The sequence below is a fragment of the Cygnus atratus genome, chromosome 3, assembly GCF_013377495.2.
Source record: "Cygnus atratus isolate AKBS03 ecotype Queensland, Australia chromosome 3, CAtr_DNAZoo_HiC_assembly, whole genome shotgun sequence".
In the NCBI taxonomy this organism is placed as follows: Eukaryota; Metazoa; Chordata; class Aves; order Anseriformes; family Anatidae; genus Cygnus; species Cygnus atratus.
Genome location: NC_066364.1, coordinates 67,950,498 through 67,962,868, shown reverse-complemented (window position 1 = coordinate 67,962,868; position 12,371 = coordinate 67,950,498). Strand labels below are relative to the sequence as shown.

Here is a 12,371-nt window from a genome sequence, read left to right as displayed (position 1 = left end):
TTCTCAGGACTATATTCACCTACTGATATAGACTGGCAAAAAGCTATTGCTTTGGAAGAATATAATGTTCAATGATTAGGCCCAGCTCCAGGGTGATGACCTAGTTGTAATACTTTTATTTCTTCCATTTGACTCGAATTATTACAGTCAAAGACTGTCTGTAAATATTAAACAAACTTTTATAAGCAATACATGGCTTAATTATAAATACCATATCCAAAATTATTTATAGAATCACGGAACGGTTTGGGTAGGAAGGGACCTTAAAGATCATCTAATTCCAGTCCCTCTGCACTGGGGTATTTACATGCAATGGAAAGAAAGCACTAAAAAGGAATAGTCTGCATTTACCAGGAATCCATAAACAAGCAGGAAAAACTTCAAAGCTAAAAACTCATTTCTGAGCAGGCAGTTTTTAAGTAGGAGCGTATTCTGTGTGTTAAAAGTTATTTGTTTTGAAAGCTAGCTCCAGTAAGACATGAAACAGCACTGATATGAATGAGAAGCTATTGCTTATATGCTTGTTGCCTAGAAACAGAGCTCTGGTTCTCCACTTCTGGCACTTGCCCTGCCTTTATATTTTGACTTGTCAAGTTTCCAAATCTACTGTGTTTCCACTACTTTAAATACTTGAAAAGTAATCTGAATGTCTGTCAAGTAAAAAGTGGAGGTTAATTTGCAGAACATTGACTATTGCAAGGATTCCCAGAGTAAGGCACGTGTACCATTAGTGGTACAGTTCCAAGTTATGTGCTAATGAGTTTTATACAGTACTTGCATTCTACTGCCCATGGCTGGGGCAGTTACTGATGCCATTATCACTACGTGATTGAGCTGAGCTTTGGAACTGTAGGATGCCAAAGCACTGTGAGTAATGGAAAGATAGTGAGCTGAAAAGAAACATTTTCCATATCATTTATGTGGTTTCTAAGCAGTTAGAGGATAAAAAAGCCAGATATTGTGATAGAGATTATTTTTGTCTTTGATTTTTGACATTCTGACTGATAGTTCAACAGTGTGCTGATTCTCTGGTTGTACTTTCAGAAAAAAGAGGCACAGGATTTAAGAGTTCATTGGCTTGTTACTTCCCTGAATTTCTCCTCTAAACCTATCAGCGTCTGGCCACTGACAAAAGTAGAGAATAATCTAAAATACAATTGGAAGGAACATAAGTTTTCCTTGCAAAAGTAGAAAACTACTGCGTCGGTTACGAATATTAAAAGCAACTTCTATTATTTTGTTACAAAGCCCTTCTACTGTCACTGAATCACAATGTGGAAGCCAAGATTGTATCTACAAATATCCTGTTTGTTTGCATGCTTCAGGGCTAACACATGCTAAAAACAGAAAGCTTTTTGTGTGCCTAAAGTTTTAAGTTGAAATGTTTATCAAATAATATACAAGATACTTATGCATACCAACATGAGGTGTTACTTTTAATTTTCTTGCTTGCTTGCTGTATGATTTTAAGTCTTTACTTTGATTTTAATAGGTAAAATTATTTGTTTATAAAAGGTTAAATAGAAGCTCCTATCTCCAGTAGACTTTATATAGCAGTTTCTAGGACAAAATACTGTCTCATCCCACTGTATGGACCTGGAATTCTGGAGTCAAATCTGCTGTCACTTATGGTTGAGCAGCATATGCTGTACTTTTGCACATTTATTGAGGGAGAGTTAAGAAAATAAATTGCTTCAGTTGCTTTTGAATATATTTTTATGGCCTAGCCTAGACAATGATAATGAACTTCAAAGAAGGTGGTGACTTTAAACTATTTTAGTTTTATGTTATTGTGAGTTCAAGATAAACAGAACTAAACTAACCCAGGTTTACTGAATAAGATATTTAGAGGAAAAATACTGCAGCTGTGACATCCTTATCACTTATCACAAAAAAACAAACAAACAAACAAACAAAAAAAAAACCTTTGTTCCTGGCTGGATTCTTTGCAAAGTTGCAAAGTGAGATTCTCAAATGTTAGAAAGTACAGAAATTATCTGTGTGACTTATATTCAACTGCCTTGTGGTGTGGGCTTACTACTATCCTTTGCCTTCAATAAAATTTTGAAGCTTTATTTTTGTTACTACTGTTAAGTATGTATCATAATACAAGTAACTGATTCTGCAGATCATTTGCAATATGTAGGAATGTAAAGACTGTCCAATTTTTTTTTTTTAGCTTGTGGACACAAGTACAAATTAGCACAGAGTAAGAATGTACACTTTGCCTTTAGTAAGAGCATGCAGATCTTCTGTTACCCTCTGGCACCCGTTTCCAATGGTAAGGTAGCTTTCCCCTTCTAGTGGCTTATGCTTTCTCAAAACCTTTAGCATTTATTTTTTAAGATGTGCACGTGTGCTGCAACTGCAGGGATGTCTATACAAGTTTGCAGCCAAACTTGTGTGATGGCATGCATGCTGAGAGCCACTGTTGGATGGCTGAGATTCAGTGTTTGTCCAATGCATTGGTGATTTAGGATATTTTTTTAATAATCTAGAATTTATCTTTTGTTCTATTTTAATCACCTGTTTGCAAACGCTACAGAAGTGCTTCATCTGATTAAAGTTTGATTCTACAATCCCAATGCAATTTTATTGCTGATCAGGTTCTACTGAATTCCAGGAGTATGCAACTGCTCAACAGTTTTGCAGCTTGTCTCCATGGCTGAATTTAGATATGAGGCTTTACTTGCTGTCTTTGAAAATCTTGTCTGTTTTAGCTTTACAATGAAGTGGAAATTGTTTGAGAGCTTTTGTAAGGTACACAGAACTTCCATCTTTGGTAGAACATTGTTTTTCTTAATATCTGGCAATTGAAGTTCCTTTATTGGCTGAGCTGTGGAATCAAAATTAATGCATTCATATATTAAAAAAGAACAAACTTACAGATCATGTCACTTTTGGCAATGAAACTAGCTCAATAGAATTGTCTTTTTTTTGGAATTAGTGACTGTGCATTACTATTATCTTTTTTTTTTTTTTTAAGAGATAAAATTTGATTAAGCTGAAGGAGATTTGGAAGCACTTACATTTTTCAGAGAGATATTCACTCCCATTTCATCCAAGAAAATGAATAATATAATCACTATGTTGTGTAACCATCCAGGGGATAGGTGAAAAGTTAGTAGTAATTTCTATAAATCTCTTACTAGTGTGATGCTAATACAGATTCAAAGACCTCTATGTCCATCATCATAAAAGTTTCTGACAGGATGCAGAAGGAATGTGTACTGTCCCTTTCTTATTTTTTCGGATCTGTTCTCTACAAGATTTAATGTAGGCTTCCTAGATTTACTATTGTTATTATTATTCATGAAATAAAAACATAAAAATGGATTTGTGCAGGGCATTTCTTCAAAATTCAGGTTGTGTTCAGCTTCACTCAATGTACCATGTTTTTTCAGGGTGAAGAGAAGCCAGTGCAGATGAATTAAAAATAAAACTATTGCTCTCAGTTAGAATCTAGTTGATTTGTAAACAACTAAGCATGCTTACATTTGCTACCTGCCCTCTGTTATGTCAAATTATCATCATATCCTTGTTTTACACAACAAGACATGGCTGGAATATGTTTAAAGCAAAACAACAAAAAAAAATCTCGCCTACCTTCCAGTAATCTATGGCATAGAGACTTAAGCCAAAGGTACTCTACTTGCATGTATTAATCCTTGATGGTCTCTTTTTTCCAACAAAATTTGACCTATATCTTTCACTGTCATGCCAATATCTAATGTATTCACAAGTTCAGCTTTGTTTCTGCATGGTGTGAAGAAGAACCTCGTCAGCTGGTCTGAACCTTCCACGGGCTCCATATCTTATTCATCTTGCTACTCTGGATTTTGTCGGTTTGTATCTTACATGCAAGCCAGGCAGACCTAATCAATTCAGCTCTTTCTTGCACCAAACATATTCCACATTTCAGATAATCTTACATGTCTTTCACTTATCCCTTTTTATATCTTACATATATATGTATTTAAATGAGAAGAACAGAACTGCATATAGTGTTTGTTGTAGTGTGTCTCATGAGTTAACATAATCTGTGATTTATGAATATGCTTTGTCCTCCCTTCCTCTCCTGGTAACTTCCAACATTCTATTTACTTTCTAAACTAGCTTATCTGATGTTTTTATAGTATTATTGTAACCCTAAGATCTTGTTTCTGAATTATGTCAGTACTGAATCCATCTATTTATGAGTATGTCGAACAGTGGAGGCCCCAAGGATACTACTAACTCTTCAAAAGGAAATTACTGCATGTGCAGCTGTAGAATTTGGGATGTGGGAAAGCTAGCAAATGCTTTAGTGTATACGAACCATGTGGTTTTGTTCACATGATTATGTCTGCATGTTTCAGATGGTAATTTCTATTCAACAACATTACAGTGATATAAAGCATACAACAAAAATATCTGTTATGGAAGAGCATGCATACTATTGAGTAGTCCAATGAAGTAAGCTATCAATGAGAATAACTCTAGGAAGATATTTTGCCAAAATAAGTCTAGCATTTTTTCTTGATAGCAAGGATCTCCCCCTCATCTTCTGAACAGAAATAGTCCAGAGGTAAGAAAAAATTGGTATTACTGAATGAAAAATGGGAGCAGCGATGCACTTCAAACTTTTGGCTTACAACTTGGTTAACTAACGGGAAAATGTAGAGAGGTCCAGTAGTAAGGGTGATGAAAGATTTTATTGAACTTGCTGTATATGGAAAGATTGAGAGACTAGAATCAGGAGGCCTGCTAGATTTTGAAAGAATTAGACTTATAGGTATTAATCTTCAAGTACTAATTCAGTGAAAATATCACCATATTCAAAGAAATAGGCACATTGATCTAAAGATCTACTCTGTTCCTTTGAGACTGGGAAAGGACACCTGCTGACATGATCCAAAAGCTATTTATCTGAACATTTATACAAAGAAATATTGGGTTTGGGATGAAGGTGCTAATAACAAAAACTGGGAACCTAAAGGCTTGTATTTCTGTGGTATGAAAAAAGCTGAGCAAAGACTGTGTTTTCCTCTCCCCCATCCATTAGAAAGACCTGTATTCATTTCTTTCAACTGGAAGAAGTTCTCAAAGTTTTTTTTTTTTTTTTTTTTTTTTTTAATTGTTCTCCTTCCTCTGTTTCTTGAATAGTTTTCCTCCTTCTTCTCTATAGATCTTTATTCCTTTGATTATCAAACTGGGAATGGTGCAGCTTTTCATGGGAACATATTGCATGGGAACTCCAGAATAACCCCTGTGCCCACCCAGCATTGGAAATGGAAGTAAGGGAACTGCTACCTACAAGGCTCTGACTAGTCCTCCTGCCATTTTGACGGGCATTTGGAGAGGCTCAGTAGCTGAGGCTCTTATTTCCTAATGGAAGAAGACCACACTGCAGATTATTTCCTTCTTTTTTCTCAATTTCAGAAATGGGATTTGGGTGTTGCTAAGGGTACATACTGTAAATAGCAGGCATCTAACTTGGGGGGTCAGCTTCTTCATCTCTTTACAAAAAAGTGAGGGAGAGAAAGAAGGGTTGGCCTAGCTTCTACACTTGTATAGTAGAAAACACTTTGTTTTCTAGTGATCTGCTTCAGTTAGGACTAATGAACTGTGGATACTGTGTGAAGTGGTGTGGTTCATGCATGGGCTGCCCATGCAAATGGTCTGCCAGGCTCTGCCGACCCAGCAGCAATGAGATCCTCAGTATGGTTGCAAGCGAGCTAGATCCTTCATAGGCTTTTCTTCACAGCTCAATTCCTTGTGTGCCTTCCTTATTATTTACTCATCCCCCATCCCCATTCGATAACTGGTTTAAGTTTTTAACTCAGCCTCAGAATGCCTGTGCCTCCTCCACTCAGAAGCAGCCTTAATCTTCTCTTTATGGTTGGAGTCCATGTGGGCTTTATCATTATATTTTGCTTGTAACTTTTCCACAAAGGGAGATTTTATTCTACTGTAAGGTCTTACGTTGTTGTTCTAATTAGTATGGCTGACTTGATAATTTCCAAAGATTCAGGGTCATTCAGTGCTAAACACATTGCAGAAATGTGCAGTAATGACAAAGATAGTTTCTCTTCCAGTTGTAACAGACTTTTGACAGTAGATCTCCCACATTAGATCAGAGGTTGCAATTATCTTCCCTTTTCTTGCTTTTGTTTATCTGCTTATATGGCAATCTTTATTGCTGTATAAGCCCATCTTATGCTGGGAACTTTTCTGGATAGTTCTGATGTAACTAGGAAGATCACACACTCGTCAGTAATAATGTTTAGTTAAAACTGGCGAACTTGAGCAAAACCTTCTTGGATAGTTTTTGAGAGCTACTTCTGTGATCCATCTAGTCCACTCAGATGGTGAAGTTACATTGATCAGTCATTGAAGAGTTGCATGCTAGAGGTTGGGACATGACCTTGAAGTTTGTGCTTAAAAAAAGATGTTTATTTCCAGGTACTGACTTCCTTTTGTCACTATTCCTGACACTATACTTTTTGAAATACTTTTTCTCTCCAACTACTCATGTAAGATTCCATGCGTAGGAAGAAGCCTTGACAAAATAAACCAGGCATTAATGCTCTATGGGTCTATCAACAACAGATTCTGATTGGCTGAGGCCATATTTATGTAATGCCTGTGTTTAAGGAAAGGAGTTCATTATATTCTTGTGTGTCTCTAGGAATCCGGAAAGACCGCAGAGGCGGGCGAATGATGAAACAGAAACGGCAAAGAGAGGAACAGGATTCCAGGAACGGGGAGGCTTCTTCTACAGAGCTGCGAGCTCCAACCCTTTGGACAAGTCCACTAGTGGTTAAACATAACAAGAAGAACAGTCCAGCTTTGTCCTTGACAGCAGAACAGATGGTCAGTGCCTTGCTGGAAGCTGAGCCACCCATAGTTTATTCTGAATATGACCCAAATAGACCATTCAACGAAGCATCTATGATGACCCTGTTGACCAACCTTGCAGACAGAGAATTAGTGCATATGATCAACTGGGCAAAGAGAGTTCCAGGTAAGGAAAGAGAGCCCCAGAGCATAAAAGGCTAAACATGACATGATTACAGATACAGTTTTAAATTCCTAATTTCACGCTAATTGTTCACAAGTATAAATAATTAAAAAAAAAAAATCACAAATTTCATGTCATATTGGTTGATTGAAAACTACAGGGCAATGTAAGTTACTTTAAATCTTTTCCTGACTGTAAGTGCAGGAAAAGATATTTTCTCTGCATTATTGAATATTGTATGGTTTGGGGAATATAAATACCGTTTTCAGATTAAAAAACAAACAAACAAAAATTCAAGCTAAAATAGATTAATAAAAGCTGAATCTAATCTGTTTGATCTAAATACATTAATTATTTAGTTCCCTTTTAAGATCAAGTTTACTCAGATTTTTGTAATATATCTCAACATTTCTACCAATCCAAGTTTCAGTATTATTAATTTAATTGTCAGTTTACCATTTCAAACATAAATTAGAACTCTTCCATAAGTTTTGGGTCTGAAAAGAGATACAGAATAGCAATTTTTTTCTGAATATTTTTTCCCACTGGAAGTGGATGTTGTTATTTTTAACATTTTGTTGCATCACAGTTGCTTACCTTTAACCCCTCATTTCTATGAGGGAATTTAAGAATTGAGAGACCATTTTGGTTGAAGTTATGTTATACATTTTTTCATGTGGTTTAATTAATTAATATCAGTGAAATGAGAGTGCAGTTTCATAATTAAGGTTCATCATCTTTAAAAGTGTCAGTCTACAAGGTTTCTTTTCAATAAATTAACATTTAAATGTTTATTAAAAATTTATTACAGATCCTGTAATTTTACTTTGTAAAATACCAGCATACACAATAATTTGTACTTTAAATTCATTGGGATTCAGATTTCTTAAAGTTTTTACTGGAGCTGTTTATTTCATTAACATCATGTAGCTGTCTTATGAAAGGATGTTGGAGAACACTTCCACCATTTTCACTCACTATTACAGAGTACATTACTTCAACAGCATTACTTGGATTATGCCGTTTTTTTGTTTTTCTTCATTTAAACTTGGCAAGACTCTTCCTGGTAAATCAATAACCCATAAAAGCTGAGTCTTTTCCAGTCCTTATGGGTTCCCTTTTTAGCACTTTTCACATGTCACTTTGTGGGCTCCACCTATGACCAATGAGAACCTCCAAGTATTCAATTTCTCATCATATCTCATAGGAAATCACCTGAGAATTTTATTCTTTCAGTGGCTAAAACCTGATCCACAGTCTGTTCAAGTCAAGGATGCATTCTTCTGTTAATCTGATGTGCTTTGGATCATGCCTTTAGAAAATGCTTTTGGAAGATGAACATATGATCGTAATGTTAAAGTGATACACTATCAAAACAGCTGAATTCAAACAATATTTCTACTGATTTTAGAGAGATAATTAATCTAACTCTGATAAAAAAAAAAAAGTTACTTTATACCCAATATCAATACACCACATTCTAAATTCAGTAAGTTTTCCAACTGGAAACATTTGTTTTCTTTGACATTTGATTTAGATAGTTAATGTAATTAATCAAAATGTGTTTTGGTATATAGCAACTGTGTTAGGGAACTCAAATCTATTTTTTATTCAGAAATCTCCATGGAACTTCTTGTTCCAAGATGATTACATCCAGGAAAGATCAAAACCCAGCTTGCTTTGCCAAATATATCCTTTGTTTCCTAAGCAAACTTCTGATTTGGAAAACCGAATGTATAAGGTTATCAACTATTTATGTATGTCCAATGTATTTTACATTTAAACTAATTAAACTAAGACAAATGTCTCTGTGTATATACATGAATAAGCGCTCTAACAGGTGAATTTTATTATAAAACAGATGAACTTTGGTTAAAAAAAAAATCCCTTCCCTTCCCAGTCATAGTTGTTATCAATTAGACACTTTATGAATAATCTTACCAAATGAAAGTTTTAACACAGAATATGAATAGTTTGGGTATTCTGAACATATGTCTTTGCTTGACACCTCTTTGGTTCTTGGTATCCTGATTTGCACAACTCTATACATGTCCAAAGCATAAATTAATGTATTTTAGCAAGTGGATTTAAAAGAATTAAGACCCAATAGTTTATCTGTCTCTAGAATTTGCTTCTCTACATAGTTCTGAAAGGATTTTTTTTTTTTTTCAGGTGGGAGGATGGGGAGTGCTTTTGGTTCTAGAAAAGTCTGAGTGTTCTTAGTTCTTATATTAAATTATAGAAGTAATAATCATCTTTCAAAGATGGGACTCTTGCTTGGATTGTTTGCTGAAGTTTCCTTCTGTAGCAATAGCTGTACTTTAAGAGAAATGTATCTGATAACATAAGTTGTTTTTTCACCTCTACAGTATGTTACATTTGAATACTGTCTTATTACTAGGAATTACACAATACTGATTAATTATAGTTTGTTTTTTTTTTTTTTTTCATATTCATTATACATCAAAAGAGAAACTGAGCAACAGCTTTTTCTTTTATTTACTTTGTACAACAGCATTGTGGGATTCCACTCAGTTATTTTCTCAACTAATTTACTACAGTTTCGAGATTCAGAACCCAGGGTAAAAACACTTTTCTAAAGAGTGAATGTGCTTTTAACCTGTACCAAAAGCAGTTACAAGAAGCAACCTCTCCTACACACTTCTCTCAAGCCTTGGAAGCACTGCACAAGTTCATTTAGTTAAATGCAGACTCTTAGCAGATAGAAAGGAAGGAGCAAAGTTGATGTGAGTTGCTGGGTTGAGAGCATATTTGCTGAGGATAGAAGAAAATTATATTAAAAGAACAGAAATTCAGTGAAGATGCAGCTTAAAAAGGACTTTCAGGATTGTGTTTGGAGTTTATATTTCCACGTAGGTGTTAAAAGCAAGTGTGTCGAGGCAACTGGTAAAGTCCTTCTTTTGGTAAGCCAATCTTTCTGATGATGTAAATAGGTGGTCATGGATGAAGAAACAGCTAATTAGAAGATGGACTTGTTAGAAATAACTTTATTCTACAAAAAGAAATAATGAAAACATTGTAATCAGCTGCCTAGTACAACATGGACAGAGACCTATTGTAAAGCCATGCTGAGGACAGTCTCTAAATTGAAGTGAGTAGCTTTGCAGATGTGCCCTGATTGTAAAGGTGACAACTCATCCAAATTTTTATTTTAAGTTGTTCAGCATTAGTTCAAAGTTCTGACTTAGTATTAACAAATTTGCATAAATTGACTCTTCAGTCTTGAATTTGAACTAATTGAAATTGCTATGGAAAAGAGAACTTGTGGCAGCTTGTTGTGCATAAGCTTAAAGAACAGTCTTCAGTATTTAAGTATAACATGATTGTTAACTGAGCTCATAACAAAGTTCTCCCATGACAGTGCATTTCATAATATGCCAAGTCCATAAAAGCTTGTTTTAATTTTCCTTTGAAACCTTGGCCACTGATACAAATGGGTTTGCCAGATGACGTGCAAAAAACTTGTACAGTGTCCTATGACATACACGAAAAATTCAGGATGCCCCACAGGACCTGTTCTTTACATGGCCTAATGGGTATTTTGGCTTAAATCCTCCCAGATGGCCTCGTTAAGACAGTAGTGATGCCTTCTGATTACCCTAGCCAGCTGGGATAGCAAGCAGCTGCACTCAATGCGGGTGCAAACAGATTGTGGTGGGCTAGAATTTTTGTCCACATGTAAACTGAGCTTTTTACCATTTAATTGGTACAAATCACTGAAAATCACATGTTAACAGGTATTAGAGGAGATGAGTAGCCATCTTGCTCATTTCTGAATTATGTATTCCTGAAAAACATGTCTTTCTATTTTCTCCTTGGCCTACATAACATCATGGGGATATACTACCACCTTCAATCTCAAATAATATATATTTTATTTTTTTTAGTTTAGTGAATTTTGTCCATGGTCTTTTATACAATGAGCAAAACCATTCATTTGCTATTCTACATAAATGTTGATACGTCAAGGGAATTAACTCACTGTGCTTTATTATTCACTTACTGTTTATATCATAATATCTATATCTAAAGTTCTGTATTCTCTAAAGGAAGCTGGTATTGCCAATGTAATGGTCAACATTTTTTTTTGTGGAGAGGATCTTGAGATGGTAAGTGACATAACAAGCTCACACAGTGAGCTCATGGTAGTGTGTAGCTTTAAGGAGAGTTTGTTGTAAGGGTGGAATCTTTGGCACTGCTGCTACAATCTTGTATAACTATTTACCACAAGTACAGTAGCTGTACAACTTAATAGCCCTAAAATGGTACGCTGGGCACACAAGCTTTGAAGTTTTGAGATGATTCACTGTGTTGTACTTATTTTATGGCTTCATGAACCGAGGAGATAAACGTTTTGGCACTGATTTTTTTTTTTTTTTTCTATTTCAAAGTCACAGAAGTTGCTATTTTCTAAAGATATTGTTTTCTTATTTGACCTTCTAAACTGCTTTGATTGTTAAGTTAGGAACAGTATGTAAAGAGGCCAACAATAGCCACAATTTTACATTGCACTTCAGTGACACCAAACCTTGGAAAAAGAAAAAAAAAAAAGTGAACATGTAGTGGAAAGAAAGCAACCTTGTACAAGCATGGTGTATCTTAGTAGCTCTAGATGTTTTTAGGCATGGGGCAGTTTGCAGAGTTTTCATGTGCAGTTGTCCTTATGGCAGTAATTTACAATTAGCTTAAAAAAAGACAAGACTTGCAGCTGCTGTAACAGTTTTTTTTTTTTTTTTTTTTTTTTTTTTAACAAACCTTCCAAAATAGCTGCAAAATAGCTTCTTTCCTTTGACTAGTGGTTTTGCTGTGGAGTTTTGCAGCAATGTTATTAGAAAAAAAAATCCTATGCTTATCAGTTACTTTAATCTGTAAAAGTGATAGTCTAACGAATCCCCTGAAAATAAAGGAAGCCAACAGATCTGTAAGTGAAAGGGGAATGCTAGCAAGCACCTGGATCTGACTTTATGGATGCTTTTTGCTAATTTAATTTCTGTGAAGTTTCAATTCATTGCCATGAATGCAAGAGATAAGAATCAGTCCTTACAATGGAATAAGGTAGTCAGTTCTCATTTGAATTCAAACAGCAGATTGAGAGGTATCATGCAATAGCAAGATTATGTGAGGCAACAGAGTAAGGTTAAAACTATTGGATATCATATAAAAGCTTTCCATCACTGTGTTTTCTTACTCTGGGTGGCATCTTTAGTCTTTCATGTCTATACTGTGTAAAAAACAACAGCCTCCCCCCTTTCTCTCCTCCTTGGTCATCTTCTGGGTACTGTATGAGACAAAGCTGCTCTTGCAAGTAGCTTTTACTGTGACTATTTATAGAATTGTCTTTTAGTGC

The 12,371-nt window shown here is 35.2% G+C and overlaps 1 protein-coding gene across 1 annotated transcript in view; it reads left to right on the top strand.

Annotated features, from left to right (window-relative positions):
• ESR1 (estrogen receptor 1) overlaps positions 1–12,371 on the top strand; it is a 168,259-nt gene that overhangs the window by 103,671 nt on the left and 52,217 nt on the right. The window contains exon 5 of the mRNA XM_035538970.2: positions 6,671–7,006. Coding sequence (XP_035394863.2) covers positions 6,671–7,006 — 336 coding nt within the window. The remainder of the gene's footprint in view (positions 1–6,670; positions 7,007–12,371) is intronic.